This window comes from Furipterus horrens, unplaced genomic scaffold (genome assembly GCF_987537825.1).
Source record: "Furipterus horrens unplaced genomic scaffold, mFurHor1.1.pri manual_scaffold_3, whole genome shotgun sequence".
Taxonomy (NCBI): Eukaryota; Metazoa; Chordata; class Mammalia; order Chiroptera; family Furipteridae; genus Furipterus; species Furipterus horrens.
Window position 1 is genome coordinate 21,804,827 of NW_028327173.1, and position 15,817 is coordinate 21,820,643.

At 49.5% G+C, this 15,817-nt stretch overlaps 2 protein-coding genes across 2 annotated transcripts in view; one reads left to right on the forward strand and one right to left on the reverse strand.

Annotated features, from left to right (window-relative positions):
* Positions 1-15,817, reverse strand: part of CSMD2 (CUB and Sushi multiple domains 2) — a 544,011-nt gene that overhangs the window by 286,972 nt on the left and 241,222 nt on the right. The gene's annotated exons all lie outside the window — the stretch shown is intronic.
* Positions 9,336-9,979, forward strand: HMGB4 (high mobility group box 4). The gene has a single exon (XM_090271538.1). It carries the CDS (start codon positions 9,386-9,388, stop codon positions 9,977-9,979), a length of 594 nt encoding a protein of 197 aa, XP_090127664.1. The 5' UTR covers positions 9,336-9,385.

The window sequence follows — 15,817 nt, forward strand, 5'->3', positions numbered from 1 at the left end:
CACAGCTGATTGTTAGCTCCAGGAAACCCACACCAGCTGCATCAGGTAAATGCTTTTCCCTCCCCATGTGCTGCACCCTGGAGGCATGAGTGTTGGGAAGTGCTGAAGGGCAGGGCCCTGACTCTGCTGTCAGGCGGGCTGAGGGTGTCATCACCGATATCCTGGAGATATCGCAGTGAGAAGGCCTGGAGAGTGGCTTGGGGTGTTAGTTCCCTCCCTTCCCCAGCTCAGCAGCTCTCCTCACACGCAGGGAAGCTCGGAAGCCGGGGAGGCATTTCCTGACTCTGTGAGAGGCTGTGTCCATGGTGCTGAAGTGAACAGAAAGTGTTGGATCTGGTGCCAGGCCCCACGCTCTGAGTGAGGAGCCTTGTGGTGGATCTCCAACGACCTTTCAGGGGATGCCCAACTCGCTCCTCTCCTGCCCCCAGAACTAAATCAGGCACTTCCACTGTTTTCTGAGCGCTAGAAGCCTTAGAGGATCAGTCTCCCTCTGCCTCAACCCACAGTTCCTGAAACCCTGAGGACACAGCTGTTTGACTGGGCATGTGACCAAGTTGGGCCAATCAGCCAATGGGACTGTACACTCACTTTATGAAGAGAAGGTCCTGCAGACCCAGAGAATATTTGCAAAGAGGGTGTCCCAGCATTACTTCTCCCACTTCTTTGCTGCCTGCTCCGCCCCCGGCCTGGCCCGCTTCATTCTTACACCGTGCCCTGCACCTTGTACATTCGTCCTCCCCCAGGTCCTGCTCCAGTCTGACTGGACAGAGGGGCAGAGCCTAAGAGCAGATGCAGCCCCGACTAGCTGCTGGGCCCCCAGCTGCCCATTTGCTGTGTCCAAGTCCCTGTTACCTGGTGGTCCCCGTGCCTCCTTATGCCTCCTACCTCCCTCAGGTGGGGCCCAGGAAGGGGGTGTAGTCTTAGGAGCCTGGTGACCCTCTCCCTTTCCTGGCTCAGGTCTCTATCTAGGTAGAGACCCCACTTGTCTGGTTCATTACCTGTCTTGTTCCCCTACCCAGAGGCAATAGGTTTAAGAAGGTCAAGGATGAAGGGCCAGGCCTCTGGAATCAGAAAGCCCTGCATTTGAATCTGGGCTCCACTGTGTACTAGTTGTGTAAATGCGGGCATTGCCAAGCTTTTCTGAGTCTCAATTTCCTCAGCTGTGCAGCACAGCCGGGCTCCTGTATATAATGTGTTCAGGACTGCCTGACACACGGTCGGTGCCTCATAAATGTGACGTATTTTCCTTCTTTGCTTAGGTCTGAGAATAAAGGGGATGACGTCTTATCAATGCCTTAATCGTTCCTCTCCCGAGCATACAGGGTGTAAGCAGACTTGAGAGCAGCTAGTTTTCCCTGGGGATGTAAGGACAACTGTATCTCCTCTAGTGACAGAACAGCATGGGGTGAAAGAACAGGGTACTCTGTGGCACCCCCTGTAGCCAGTATCCTTCACAGCCACCTTCGCTCTCTCCCTGATGTGGCCCCAGCCTGGCCTCCACTGGCTCCTGCTTACTCAGCCTTGCCCATCTTCCTCCTGTCGCTCGGAGAAGGGACCTGCCACTTCCAGGGAGGATGGCAATGCATGCCTCACAGAGGCCTCCAAGGATTACATTTGGATAATACTTCTCATCCAGAGGAAACGTTTGCAGACGTCTTATCGAGGAGCCTCCCACACCAGCCTTTGCCTGCCATTCTGAGTTCGAGCATCATCGATGCTCCCTCTCTCCCTCCAAGAAGCAGCTCTAAATCCCTGGCTGAGAAAGTAAGCTACCTGTGGGCTGGAGAATGGAGGCGCTAAAACATCTCGGGGATGCTAAGGTCAGTGAGCAAGGTGTCTCAGAATCAGGCGGAGCTGGATTCTGATCCATTGCTCTGTGACCTTGGGGAGGCTGCCTCACCTCTCTGAGCTCTCTGTCCCTAGTGTGTATCGCAGAGTGTGATTGTGACAATTAAAGATGATGCACTAATGCGCATAACTCCTGTCGAGGCTTCAAAACATAGTGGCCATGCCCTGTCTCAAGGGAGATCCATAGGCAAAGGGACTAACATTTACTGAATAGAAAGCAGTCTGGGGTAGAGATCACACACATGGGCCCTGGAAGGAGTCTTCCTCGGTTCCAGTCTCAGCTCCAAACTTAACAGCTGCCTCACTTTGGGCAAGTAACTGACCTGCTGTGGGCCTCAGCCTCCCCATCTATTTAATAAGGACAATGGCACCGAGACACAGAGCTGCTCGGACGTTCAAGTGAGACAATGGCTATAAAAGCTCTCAGTGCAGTACCAGGAACATAGCAGGTGCTCAGAAAGCATTTGCTATTATTACGGAGGGCCCACGATGTGCCAGGGTGTCTACCCACTATCTATAGTAAACTACATAATAAACTATAATAAAGCAGGTCCAGCCATTGGCATGGGAGAACAAAACAAGGAGGGGGAGGGGAAGGAGACGGGAAGGAGAGGAGTGAAAAGTGGGGGCGAGGAGAGCTCCTGCCCTCCCCCTGTCACTCACCCTCATCATATCTGGGCTACTGTCTTATATGTTTGGTTTCCAGTGGCAGAAATCCAGATCAAATCATCCTGGAATTGAGAAGAGATTATTGGCTGCTGCAGCCAAACCATATAGCAGGGGCAAGGCTGTGGCTGGGATGACTAGAACTCCAGGAATGACTAGGACCAGGGGCTCAGGTGCCACGAGGCCCCTCCCTCTGCACCCATCATGGTGGTACTCTGTCTGTTGGCTTCCTTCTCTCCATTGCACATGGGGGCTGCTCGAGGCTGGAGCCATGCCCAACCTTAGGAGCAAGCACCCTGATTCACCTTCTTACCTTCATCTGCTGAGAGAAGAGCATTTCTTCCCTTGGTTCCAGTTAGAAAAAGGTCACAAGAGGCCTCTGATTAGTCTTGCTGGGAGATGTGCCCACTTTGGGGGCCAAAGGCATGGGCCTCTACTAGAACCTCATGACATGTTTGGGGGCAGCTCTTCAAAAGCAGGAATGTGCTCAAAGGAAGGGAGGGGTGCTAAGCAGACAAATAAAAACATCCACTGTGGCTGAAAGAGGCTGGGGAATGGACTGAATGATTAGAGGTTACTCTTCCTACTCTGGGGTATAAGAGGGTGGCTTTATCAAGGCCTGGGAGAGGTATCCACCGCTCAGTGTGGGGTCATCTCCCCTCTGGTGGTCGTGTTCTGGATCTTATCCTTTCCCTTTTTGCTGCATCCTGCCAGAAGTAAGAAGGCATACCTGGCCCCCACCATGCTGATCCCATTCTTGTGTCTGATCATCTGTCTCATTTCTTCTCCAGCTGTCCTCCAGTCCATCGGGCTGGGTGCTGACACCTCAGCCAGCTTCGGTCAGCGTCTGTCCCTAGGAGTGGACCAAGGCTCCATGTGTCCCTGCAGAGGCTGGTGTGGTTCTGTGGGTCATCCAGGCCAGTCTACCTGCTGGGCTCAGGGCATCCTGTGAACTGGGGATAACTTGACCAGATCCATCTGGAATGAGGATCAACTTAGATGAGGTGTCTCCCCTGAATCTCGAAGCGTTGAGATGTAGACACCATATTCTCCTTCTGCCTGCCTTCTTCCTGCAGTACGTGGCCTTATTCCTTTCTGGCCCCCTCCTTTCCCTGACACCAGCCAAGGGAGCTCTTAGACTAGCCATTGAGGCTGAACACATGGCCTTAGGAGTCAAACCAACCTAAATTTGAGGCCTGTCTCTGCCACTCACTACTGTGTGACCTTAGACAAGTTAATCTCTCTCTAGGCTTCCAAAGATGATAACCTTAAAGCATCATCAGCATTTTTATTACAATATCACAGTCACATCTGACTGAGTACAGTACTTGGCGTGAGGTCAGTGCGAAAGAACCTAAATTTGGCTGTTTGTGACCCTGCCTTCCCCAACAGTTTGGCTTCCAGGAACTTTCCGATACCTCTCTCTAGTACCACCTTCTTTTCTAAGACATATCTATCCCTTAAACACCACTTATCACCGGTCATCAAAAAATCAGTCACATTGCTCCAGGAACTCACAGCTATTTAACATTATGTTAATCTTTAACATAATGTCATCTGCAAAGTTCTTCTGCCATGGAAGGTGACATATCTGCAGACTTGGAGGGGTGCATGTGTGTGTGTACGTTGCGTGTAAATAAGCGGTGAATGAGTGAATGAATGAACAGAATGAATATATAAATGAGTGAATCAGTAAACAAGAGTGAATTAGTGACAGAATGAGTCATTGAGTGAGTGAAGAAGAGTGTGTAAAATTGAATAGATCATCCTCCCTGCCCCCTCAACTAATCTAATAAGCAATGGGGTAAAATTTGTCATCGTTATTAACACAAGCAGGGATTCAGAATAGCACAGGGTAAGTGATAGGCCACCAGGTGGATGAGAAAGATACTGTGTTCACTTCCTGTGGCTGCTTTAACAAATCACTACAAATTCAGTGGCTTGATACAACACAGATTTATTATCTTACAGTTCTGGGGGTAGGGCAGAGGAGTCCAAAAATGAGTATCACTAGGCCAAGGTCAAAGGGCCGCAGGGCTGCACTTCCTCTGGCGGCTGTAGGGGGAAATCCGTTTGCTTGCCTTTCGCAGCTCCCGGTGGCAGCCTCGCTTCTTGGCTGGCGGTCTTTTCATCTTCAAAGCCAGCAGTGCAACACCTTCAAATCCCTGTCAGACTCGGTCCCTCTGCATCTGTCATCACATCTCCATCTTTAACTGATATTCCTGCTTCCTCTTAGAAGGACCCATGAGATTACATCAGGCCCACCTGGGTAATCCAGGATAATCTTCCCACTTCAAGATCCTTAACATAATCACATCGGCAAAGTTCCTTCTGCCGTGGAAGGGGACACATCGCAGACTTCGGGGTTTAGGATGTGGACGTGTTTGTGGAGTCACCGCTCTCCCTAACACAGACCCCTCGCTCAGAGGGCACGTGCAGCCATTGACTCCCGCCCCACAGGAGGAGCAGGAGGGGATGGAGGAAGCCCGGAGGCATTTGTGACGCGCTTGTGCCAGGTGCATTGCTCTTGTTGTTGCTGCGGCCTGAGCCCTGGGAGTTTTACACGCTTCTCAGGTGGTGCCAGCATGCCTCCGAGTTGGAGAAACGCTGTGACAGAAGAGATGCCCACAGCACACGTTACTGCAGCTGAGGGTAAAATCTGCCCTGTGCGTCCTGAAGGAGAAGAGTCAAGAGCAGGCCGTCTCAACCCCGGGAGCACAGCACTGTCAGCTGGGGAGGTTTTTAAAACAACTTTGAATTTGGAAATGAGAATAGAGTTGCCAAGAAAGTACAGAAATTTCCTGAATAACTCTCACCCATTTTCCCTAATATTAGCATCTTATATAACCAGGGCACATGTATCAAAACTAAGATATCAACATTGGTACAGTACTAGTAGCTCCATGGAAGACTTTATTCAAATTTCCCTAGTTTTTCCATTAATCACCCCCCCCTTTTTTTTTGTTTTAGGGTCCATTCCAGCATTTCTTATTGCATTTAGTCATCATGTCTACATGGTCTCCTCCAATCTGTGTCTGTATCTCAGGCTTTCCTTGTTTTCTCAAGACCTTGGCACTTCTAAAGAGTACTGGTCAAGTATTTTCTAGAATGTCCCTTAACCTGGGGGTGTCTAATGTTTCCTCATGATTAGACCAGGGGTTATGGATTTGGGGGGAGAATACCACAGAGGTGAGGTGCTCTTGTTAATGACATCATAGACAGGGGGGATGTGATGTTAACGCGGCCTGTTACTGATGTTTGCTTGGATTGCTCGCCTTTTCCACTGTAAAGATACAATTTGTCTTCCTCCTTCCTCTATTCCTTAGCAGCAAGTCCCTCCCTAATCCAGCCTACACTGCAGGGGAGGGGTGTGTCAGGGGCTTTTATTTCGATCATTTCAATTCGTTAATTAATCCTCACTTTTGTTATCATGTCACTGCTTTGTACAGATGAGGTTGTAACGAGCTAGACTTCCCCAAAGTTACCCAGCTAGTAAATGGCGAAGCTAGAATTTGAACTCACGTCTGTCTGGCTCCAAAGGTCATGTTCTTATTTTCACTTCATTTTATCACCAAGTAAAGAGGAGTTCCCTCCCAACTTGCCTAGACAGTGTTTTTCAAATTAACCCATGAGACCAGTCTGTGAGTTTTATTTTAAACAAAAAAAATAAAGTAGAGAAGACTATAACAGAATAGAAAGGAGAAGGGAGGCGTCGAAAAAGTTCTATTTCTGTAAGTTCTCCGGGATTAGAAACCTTTATCTTTACAACAGGAGGAAAAACTGCAACCCCAACCCCATACCCAGGGCTCTTGCGAGGACTGAATGAATTGCTATGGGTAAAGTGTTTAGAACAGAGGCTGACATAAATTAAGCATTATGGAAATATTATTATTATGAAATATGCATGTGCCTAAATGGGTCATGATGTAAAATGTATTTCTTACTGTAGGCTGCAATCAGAAAGTTTGAAAATATAGAACTCCAGTCTGGATGGGGTTGACAGATGTATGAACTCCCGCCCCTTGCCTATTTTCACAAAGCTTTATTGGGACACCGCCACACTCATCTGCTACAGACTATCGATGGCTATTTTTGAGCTGTAATGGCAGAGTTGAGTACTTGCAGCTGAAACTGTGCAGCCTGCGAAACCTAAATATTTACTCTCTGGCCCTCCAGACCAATGCCCCTGCCTACAGGTCATCTGATAATGCAGACAATATCGGGTACTTCCTGGGCCCTGTGGCCTTGTCCTGCCACCCCTCTTGCCCACGCAGACCACTCTAGGCGCTGTGACTGCCCAGCTCTTGGGTATCCAGAAGCTCAATACCCTCCTACCTTGCTTGGACTGACACTCACACTTTATTTATCCACCTCCACGGCTGTTCATAGTGGGAGGCTAGAAACATGCTGCATTGATCAGGATCCCCATAGAAAACAGATGGCCACTCAAATTAGATGAATTCAAAGAGTGTCTAATAAAGAGGCTATTTACAAAGGGAGGGACAAGGTGTGGGAAAGACACAAGGGGAGCGGGGTCCTCTGAGGCCAGGAAAAGCAGAGCTCTTACCGCCCTCGGCAGGAGGGGGCAAGGAGCAGGAGCAAGTCCTGACCAGGAAGGAGTCAGTCATTTAGAGAAGATGCTTTAGGAGGAGGCCGAGGCTTTCGGGAGAGCCAGCTGCAGCTGAGAATAAACGCCTTGACCTCACCTTCCTCCCTCCCTCATCACCTGTTGGGGTCCCTGCTGGCCAAACAAATGGAAGCCAGAGGACATAGGATCCACACATGTAGTCCACATAGATCAGCTTATAGGCAGAGAGCAGGGTTGGAAAGGGGGCTGGTGGGGGGCACCCCTCAGACACCAGCACACAGCACTGATAGAGAAAGCACTGTATTTACCCTCCTGCAGCTTCAGACAAAGAGCTCCCCCACTTCATCCTGAACAATAGAGGGCTGCCGTACCGCCTACCTTTTACTACTTTCTACTACCTTCTCTTCCTAGATCTGCTGGGCTCCAGATGGTTACCATGGGGTTAATCTTCCTGAATTTTATCACTGTGAGAGGGGTGAAGGTCATGAACAGAGGCACAGAACAGAGGCCCAGATAAGCTGCTGGGTTTTTCTAGGAGTCGGAGCAGGGTCTGGTTAATACACAGAGATTGTTAGCCAAGCTCTTCCCTGCAGTCCTTCCATCCTTCTCAGGAAAAAGCTGTGTCCCCTTCATCTTTGCAGCTCAGCTCAGGTCTAACACACAGGTGAGCCAACCTCTGGCCCCTTGGGAGAAAGAACCAGTGTGGGAAAAGCTGCCTGGGCTGACGAATGTCCTCAGAGTAATCCGTCCTCACTGGCCAGACCCCTCCTACCCCTACACGAAGCCCAGACCTCCTCGGGAGGCATCTGGTATCTCACAGGTCCCCAAATCCAGCCACAGAACTGCAGCATGTCACCTGGAGGGTCTCTCCTGGCCAGCCCACAGCACTGATTTTACAGATGAGGAATCACAGTCTCACTGCAAAAAAGGGGCTGGTTCAGGTAGCCTGGCCACCTCTTGGCAGAGCCAGGGCTAGAATTCGGGACTGGGATTCTAATCAGTTTCCATCGCTCACACAAGGTGGAAGTTGACGTCGGTCTTGGAACATTGGGAATGGACTTGGCAAAAATTCTACACGTGTTCTAGTCTTAAGCAGGTTTCCTTGTCAAGCTCAGCTGCTGAGGCCACATAGCTGGACCCTTGGGAGGAGGCACAGGCTTGAGTCAGGCAAAGGAGTCCAAATCCACACTCCCACTTCATAGTGGCTGTTGTACCTTAAACAGGTTAATTTTTACGTTAACGAGGCTCAATTTCCTAGTCCTGCAAATGGGGAGCTATCATCAACCACTGATGTGTATGAACTCCATTCCCATACGGGTGACCCAGTGTCCAAAGGTCAAGAAATGACACTTTGTCTTTTCTTTTTCTTCCAGTTGGAAGACCAGTGGGATATCTGCAACTACTTTTACAAAAGGCCAGAAGCCAAGTGATTTGAGTGTAGATGTTAGACCTTTGTCTCTTAGCCCAAGAAATGGGGAACCCCTGAGATAAGGCCTCCTGGCATGCCAAGGATTAGATTTCCTTTTCATGGACTCAAGTGCAATTAGTAGCTTCTCCATGTTTTCCCCCTTCTCCCTTCTCCCCCTCAGATTTCTTCAGAAAAATGAAGAATTTGGACTTACAGTCCAAGTGCTCGGGTTTTAAATCAGACAACTTCGTCCTGACAGGAACCGAGTCCCAGCTGTCACACCTGATTATTTTTAGAGTTACTACTAAACTCTTTGTACAGTATGAGCTGCCACCATTCAAGACAAACAGAAAGACTTCCCATTTTATCACGACAGCTTGGGAGCCATCCACCTCCTCGTGTTCATTATTTCTAGCCTGTCTTGGGAAGGGATCATGTGGCATCTTGGCAGTTTTATAGCGAGGATGGCAGGCTCAGATGTTTGTCACTGCATCTGCAGAACCGAAAGCTCCAGCAGCTGAGCAATGCCCACCGCCTCCAGGAAGCCAAGGAGAAACATTCCAGGGGAAGTAGCTGCTCCATAGCTTTCTCCTGAAGAACCGTCATCTTTCATGAGAAGCAAAAATTGGCCATCAAGTAGCCAACTAATAAGAGGACCTGTATGCAAATATCAGGAGTGGCCAGCTTATGAGTGATGTCACAATCCCCTCCTCTGACCCAATAATGCCACTGCCACTGAAAAGGCCCTTGACTGTGGCTTTTGGAGAGAGAAAAATTCACCACAAGCAGAGCACCTTCTAGATTGCTCCTGGAGTGTGAGGACAACAGTCTCTGCTGTCCAAGTTACTGGGTCCGGAAAAAAGAAGAATGACCTTATGACCATGGCAGAAGAAATCCAGCTAAGGCCCAAGGTTAATGTCTCTTCTTACATCCACTTTTTACTGAATTACAGAAACAAGTTTAAGGAGCAGCAGCCAAATACCTTCCTTGGCTTTAAAGAGTTCTCTAGAAAGTGTTCGGAAAAATGGAGGTCCATCTCAAAGCACGAAAAGTCCAAATATGAAGCCCTGGCCAAGCTCGACAAAGCCCGATACCAGGAAGAGATGATGAATTACGTTGGCAAGAAGAAGAAGAAGCGCAGAAAGCGGGACCCCCAGGCACCCAGGCGGCCTCCATCGTCCTTTGTCCTCTTCTGCAAAGAACACTACAACCAGATGAAGAGGGAGAATCCGACCTGGTCAGTGGTGCAGGTGGCAAAGGCCTCGGGGAAGATGTGGGCTATGAAAACCGACGTGGAGAAGCAGCCGTATGAACAACGAGCAGCTCTCCTGAGAGCTAGGTACCGAGAGGAACTGAGAGCCTACCGTGTGCAATGCAAGGCCAGGAAGAAGAGTCTCCAAGGGTCGGTGAAGAACCGGCGCAGACGGTGTGGGCAAGCTGAGTCAGCTGCAGCGGGTGGATCCAATTAGAAATAAAATGCCACTCAACTGTACTGCCTGTGCTTGGTCTCGTGTGTGGTGTTAGAGCGGCCATTGTTGCTGCTTTGGGGAAATGGGTGGCGTGGTAGAGGTGAGGTGGGGGTTTGGAAAATGATCCTGGGGAGGGGAGGGCTTTAAGAGAAGTGGCAACAGTGTCCAGAGGGATGTGTGTGGTCAGCACCTACAAGGCTTTGGTTTGGGCGGCTGGGTGGCAGTCTCCGAGTGTAAAAGAAACTAGCAGTCATGAAGGCAGGAGCATCCAGTTCCAAGCGATTATCCAGGTTGGAAGGCCCTGCTCAGGGTCACGGCCCTGCTCAAGGCCAGGTGTATGAACCCCAGTCTTGCCACCCTCACCAGGAGGTCAGAGGCCTGGCGTGCAGGTGGGCCTTACGGGGTGAAGCTCCAGTGGTGGCCCCTGTGCTAGTCAGCATGAAGCTCGGGGTTGATCTTACAAAAACAGGTGTCTGACTCTTCCCCAAGTCCTCGACGTTGGAGAAACCCCTGTGCAGTCATTTTTCTGTGGATAGAAACACAGCGCCCAGATTTCTTGCCTTTCTCATCGCCTGGCATCCACTCCTTTTCCTCTCGCTCACAGTGCCCTGACTCCACCCCAACCAAGGTTTGAGGAGATGGAATCCCCTGGCCTCAGTGACTGGCTCAGTGATGAGCACATGGCCCAGGCTGATCCAATCAGAGTGGATCTCAGGACCCTTGCAAGGAGTCCCAGGGAGGATGCAGCCCTGGGGGCTGATGACAGCCATTCGGCTCACGCTCAGGCCAAAAAGTTAATCCCTCTGGCATCAGAGCATGTTTCTGAACTTTTCACTGAAGTGGGGCCCACAATGTTTCAGTTTTTGTCTAAGATGGTTTGAGTTAGATTTTCTGCCACTCAAAATGACTCAAAACTGGAACTTTTATATCAATGAAATTGTTCTGTGTCTGTCTGTACTGTAACTACTTTTCAGGCAACATTATACTGTGGGCAACATTTCTACCAAACAACATAGGTTTGTGTGAAATACTTGGAAATGGCTCTAGACTTCTTGACATCCAATAGACTGGGCCAAAATGTAAAACTGCTTTTCTTTTTCCTTTTTTTAAAAAAATCACCTGATGAAACATGCAAGGATTCCCTAGTTTACCCCTAACCCTCATTCCATGATGGGCTTCAACTTTGTACTCTATTGTTTGAAATGCACTTTTACTTGAAAAAGTGAAAGTACCTATTTTTGAAAAGTTCTTTAGAACTGGATGAGCCTTTAGGAGATGAGAGGTAATACGGTGGAGTCACTTACAAATTCAGGGTCTAGAATCAGGCAGGACTCCCTGGATCATGGAGGACTCCCACATGCCAGACTCTGGGCTGGGTGCCAGGAGGTCCGACAGGGACTCCTGTTAGGATCCTGCCTGACAAGAACTTTCTTTCTGATGAGAACAGTGAACGTGGGCATGACCCCAGCCCTACAAGGCAGGATGAGGAAAGTAAAAACTACACACAATGCTGGGGTGGGTGGGATAGGTACCACCAGCCTTGTCGACCACTGAAGTCTTCCCGGAGGAAGCAGCTCTATGCTACTTGGCAACCTGTCCTCATGTTGGCAAGATTCCCGTTCCCCTTCCCCACAGCTGCTGTGCCAGCTTGGCTCTGCTTCCCTCTAGCCCAACCTCCAACCTCTCAGGAGACGCCCTCATTTCCTGCTTCATTGAGAAAACAGATCATCAGATACAAGCGTTCCCAGTTTTCTTCTTTCTCAACATGTAACCCGCATCCATCCTTTCCTCCTGGTCTCATGAGAGCTATAACCCTCTTGCTACCCCCTTCCCCTGCCTCCCTCGGGCCCTGTTCCTCACTGTAAAGATGCTGACCCTTCAGAGTCTAAGCTTGCACAGGCTAACTTGGTGTCAGGACAAGTGGTTCCCATCTTAATCGTCACAGAACCTTGGACCAGTTCTCATTCCTCTGTGCTGGGTTTCTCATCTACGCAATGAGGGTGATGCCTGCCTTACAGATGGTTTTAGTGATTAAATGATGTAACACAGGCAAAAGTCCCCTCTAGGATGGCTCTCCCATGGTCGCCCCCTCCCCACCCCCTCACTGTAGGATTCCCTCCTGTTAAATGTAGGTAGAATCTGTGAGTTGCTTCTGACCAATAGAGAAAGGCAAGGATGATGGGATGTGACTTCTGTGATTAGATGAGGATACATAATACTCCATCTTGCTGATGGGTTTGCTCTAGAGATTCTCCTTGTTGGCTTGACAAAGTAAGCTGGGGAAGATCATGTGGCAAGGAACTATGGGAAGTCTCTAGGAGCTGAGGGTGGCCTCAGACCAACAGTCAACAAAAACAGCAGGCCTGAGTCCTACAGCTCCAAGGAACTGAGTACTGCAGCAACCACGCGAGCAGCAGGTCCCTCCCCAGTGGAGCTCCAGTTGAGGACTTAGCCTAGGCTCACATCTTGATTTCAGCCTTGTGAGGCCTCAAGCAATGGTCCCAGATAAGCTGTTACTAGAATTCTGACCCCTCAGAAACAGTGAGATAAGGTTTGTTGTTTGAAGCCAATAAGTTTGGGGTTATTTGTTACCCAGCAATAGATAACTAATACAACACTCAATAAACGCCAGCTTCCTTAAAATTCCAGAAGAGACAGTCTTTAACTGTATTTCTCCCTCCAGCCTCTGTCCTACCTGTTTAATTTCCTTTTCTTTGTTACCAATTGCTTGAAGTTAGAGGAATGCCCCCCGCCGTCCCCCGGGTCCCATGCTAATTCGATCCTGACTTGAATTACTTGGAAGTGGTTCTAGTCGGTTTGTCTTGTTTCTAACCTGACGTGCGAGCTCTTGGTGGGCAGCAGCTGTGTGCTGCACCACACTCCTCTCTGGGAAGAGGACCCCCACGCCGCTGGGCCCCAGCCTCATACGACCCCTTTCTGGTTTCCTGAGTGATTAATTCTGTGAATGTGGGTGGCCAGGTCAGAGTTTTGACAACAGTTTGCAGCGCCCTTGCTGAAAAATAACTCCATTACCATTTCTTTATGAAAAAGCTGACAGGAGGGTGGGAACCTACTGGTTTCTAATGACTGTAATGTAATGACAGTGAAGGGGGAGGAAGGGAGGAAGGGGAGAGGAAGGGGGAGCCTAGGCTTAAGATAGTGGGGGACAGGAAAAGCAGGTGGAAAATCTGGTACGATGCCAGCATCGCAGACCTGCTCAGCTGGGGTTGGGTGCCCTGCCTTTGGGGAGAGAAAGGCAGAGTCTTTGGGGTCATCACCCTCTTGTTGATGACTGAGTCACTCTACCCTGATCCTTCTCACCCAGAGCCTTTTCCTGTGTTCATTAATTCACTCATCTATTCATTTATTCAACAAATATTTATGTAAATCTTAGGCCTGCAATATACCAGGAATGGTTTTGATGCTATGGATACAGCAAGGTCCCTGATCTCTTACATTCTGGTGAGGGGGAGACAAATAAATAAGTCAACAAATAAATAAGTCAACAAATAAACACACCAGGTCATTTTTTGATACTGTCAAGTGTTCTGAAGAAAATAAACCAGGACAACGAGCTAGACAGTAATAAGTGGGATTGAGGGCACCTTCAATGGGTGGTCAGAGAAGGCGACATTTGGGTTTGAATTTAGAGGACAAGAAGGAGCCAGGCATGTCAGGGTCTGAGAAGAGAGTTCTTCGAGCAGCAAGACAGCCAGTGCAAAGGTCCTGAGGCAGGAGCAAGCTTGGCATATTGAAGGGACAGAAGGGAGGCCAGGGTGACTGGAGGTGTGAGTGTGCTGGTGGGATGAGCTGGAGAGGGGCAGGCCTTGTCCATGAGTTTATTTGGAAATCTAAGTACAATGGGGAGCCCCAGAGCACAAAAGGCATATGCTTCCCTCTTGACCTGCAGATATTGGTCATTCTTGAGTCTTCAGAGACTATCCAATGCCAATGAGGGGATGTGAGTCCCTCCAAGGTCCATGAGAGAAAGAGGTGTGGCTGGCAAACACTGAAGCCATGGCATTTTTCCCTTTTGGAGGGGAGACTACCTGGTATTCCTTGGAGCAGCTGTAAGCTGAAAGTCAACTGTGGGAACTTCTCACCCTGCGATTTATGTTCCCAAGAATGGGAGGGAATGGGGGGCCTGGGGGGCAGAATATTCCAGGGGAACATTTCTAGGTCTCATATGTTTCCATGGGGAACAGTTGCCACTTGACCAGTGGTTCTCACCCTTGAACTTGCACTGGAATCACCTCCGAGTTTAGTAAAACACAGATGGCTGGGTCCCATGCCGGGTCTGATTCCATTTTTCTGGGAGCTGCACCTATGCTTTGCATTTCTACAAGTTCCCAGGTGATCCTGATGCTCCTGGTCCCAGGACCACAGAGCAATTCTCTCCCTCTTACAGTTTGGGTGTTCACTCCGAAGAGGAGGCCCAACTTCTCTGCCTGGTGAGCTTGGTAGGAGGAACTGACCATGCTCTTCTTCCTTCCTACACTACCCCTTGGCTGCACAGTGTGTTCAGGTCTGCTTTCCACTTGGTTCCTCAGTAGTTAAGGTGACAGGCTGATCCTCATCTGTCTTTCTGCACCTGCCAATTGATTCGAAACTTGACAGGGGAAGAAGTATATTTATTTATTGGGGTTCCCTTGGATCCCAGCAGAGAAGCGGATCCCAGTTGCCAACAATCAGTTAGCGTTGGGCCACACAGCAATACCAGGACCTTACAGCTGATATCAGCCTCCACTAAAGCATCAATTGCTTGAAAACAAAGAAGCCCAGTTTCTGAAACTTTAAGGCTGAGGATCAGGTCTATGGATAGGGTGAGGTCATCAGGGTGAAGTCACAGAAGCATTGGCACCCTTATGGTCCTGTCATGTACCTCTAATCACACTCCCATGTGTGTGAAAGAATAACTGAAATGCCTGGGATATCCTTGTACGTGACGTCTGGTGTGCAAGAAGCACCCCATGAGTGGTGGTGCCCGCCCTGGATTTCGAGGATGGTTTACAGAAAGCGAGAACAACACTGAAAAAGCAGTTGAAACAAGAGAAAGAGCATGGCCAAAAGACCCAGAGAGGGCCACGTGACCCTCCAGGCTGGCCTTGACCTCTGGGTCAGATCAGCAGTGACACAGTGAGAATTCTCGTGTGGCCACTCCCTTGTGACGACTTCCTGGCAACAGCTCTTCCTCCCCATTGCTCCTTTTCCAACCCTGTCTCTGCTGTGGCTGGCTAAGTGATGCTTCGAGACTCCTCCCCTTGGTCAGTGAATGTTTTCACGGTTGCTCTCGCCTATGGGAGTCTGACACAGCATAAGCGGGCCATTGTTGCTTTGCCACTTGCCCTGTCGCTCACACTCAGCTCCTGAAATGGCTCCCAGTGAGCCCCAGTTCCTGGTCTTCACACCCTTGTAAAGAGTGAGGGCTACACCTAGCAAATTACTTTTAATGGACAGAATAGGGCAAAAGCGAAAGGCTGTCTCTTCTTCAGAAGGAACTAGGCTGTAAGACTCTCACTCTTCTCCCCCTCTCTCATGTGCTCACTCTAAGCAATCTGACATGTTAAAAGCTGCCCTATGGGGAGGCTCGTGTGGCAAGGAACTGAGGGTAGCTTCTGGCCAGCACCCAGCGAGGAACTTAGGCCCTCAGTCAGAGTCTGCAAGGAGCGGAATCTTGCCAACAACCATGAGTAAGCTTGGAAGTGGATCATCCCTCAGCTCCGGTGGACACCTTTACTGCAGCCTGTGACAGCTCATCTACGCCGTGCCTGATTCCTGGCCCAATATAATTGTTGTTTCATGCCATTCTAAGGTTTGGAGTAATTTGTTACAAACCAA

Excerpts from the sequence above, each read along its gene's own strand:
- HMGB4 (XM_090271538.1), top strand. The coding sequence starts at position 9,386 with ATGACCATGGCAGAAGAAATCCAGCTAAGGCCCAAGGTTAATGTCTCT.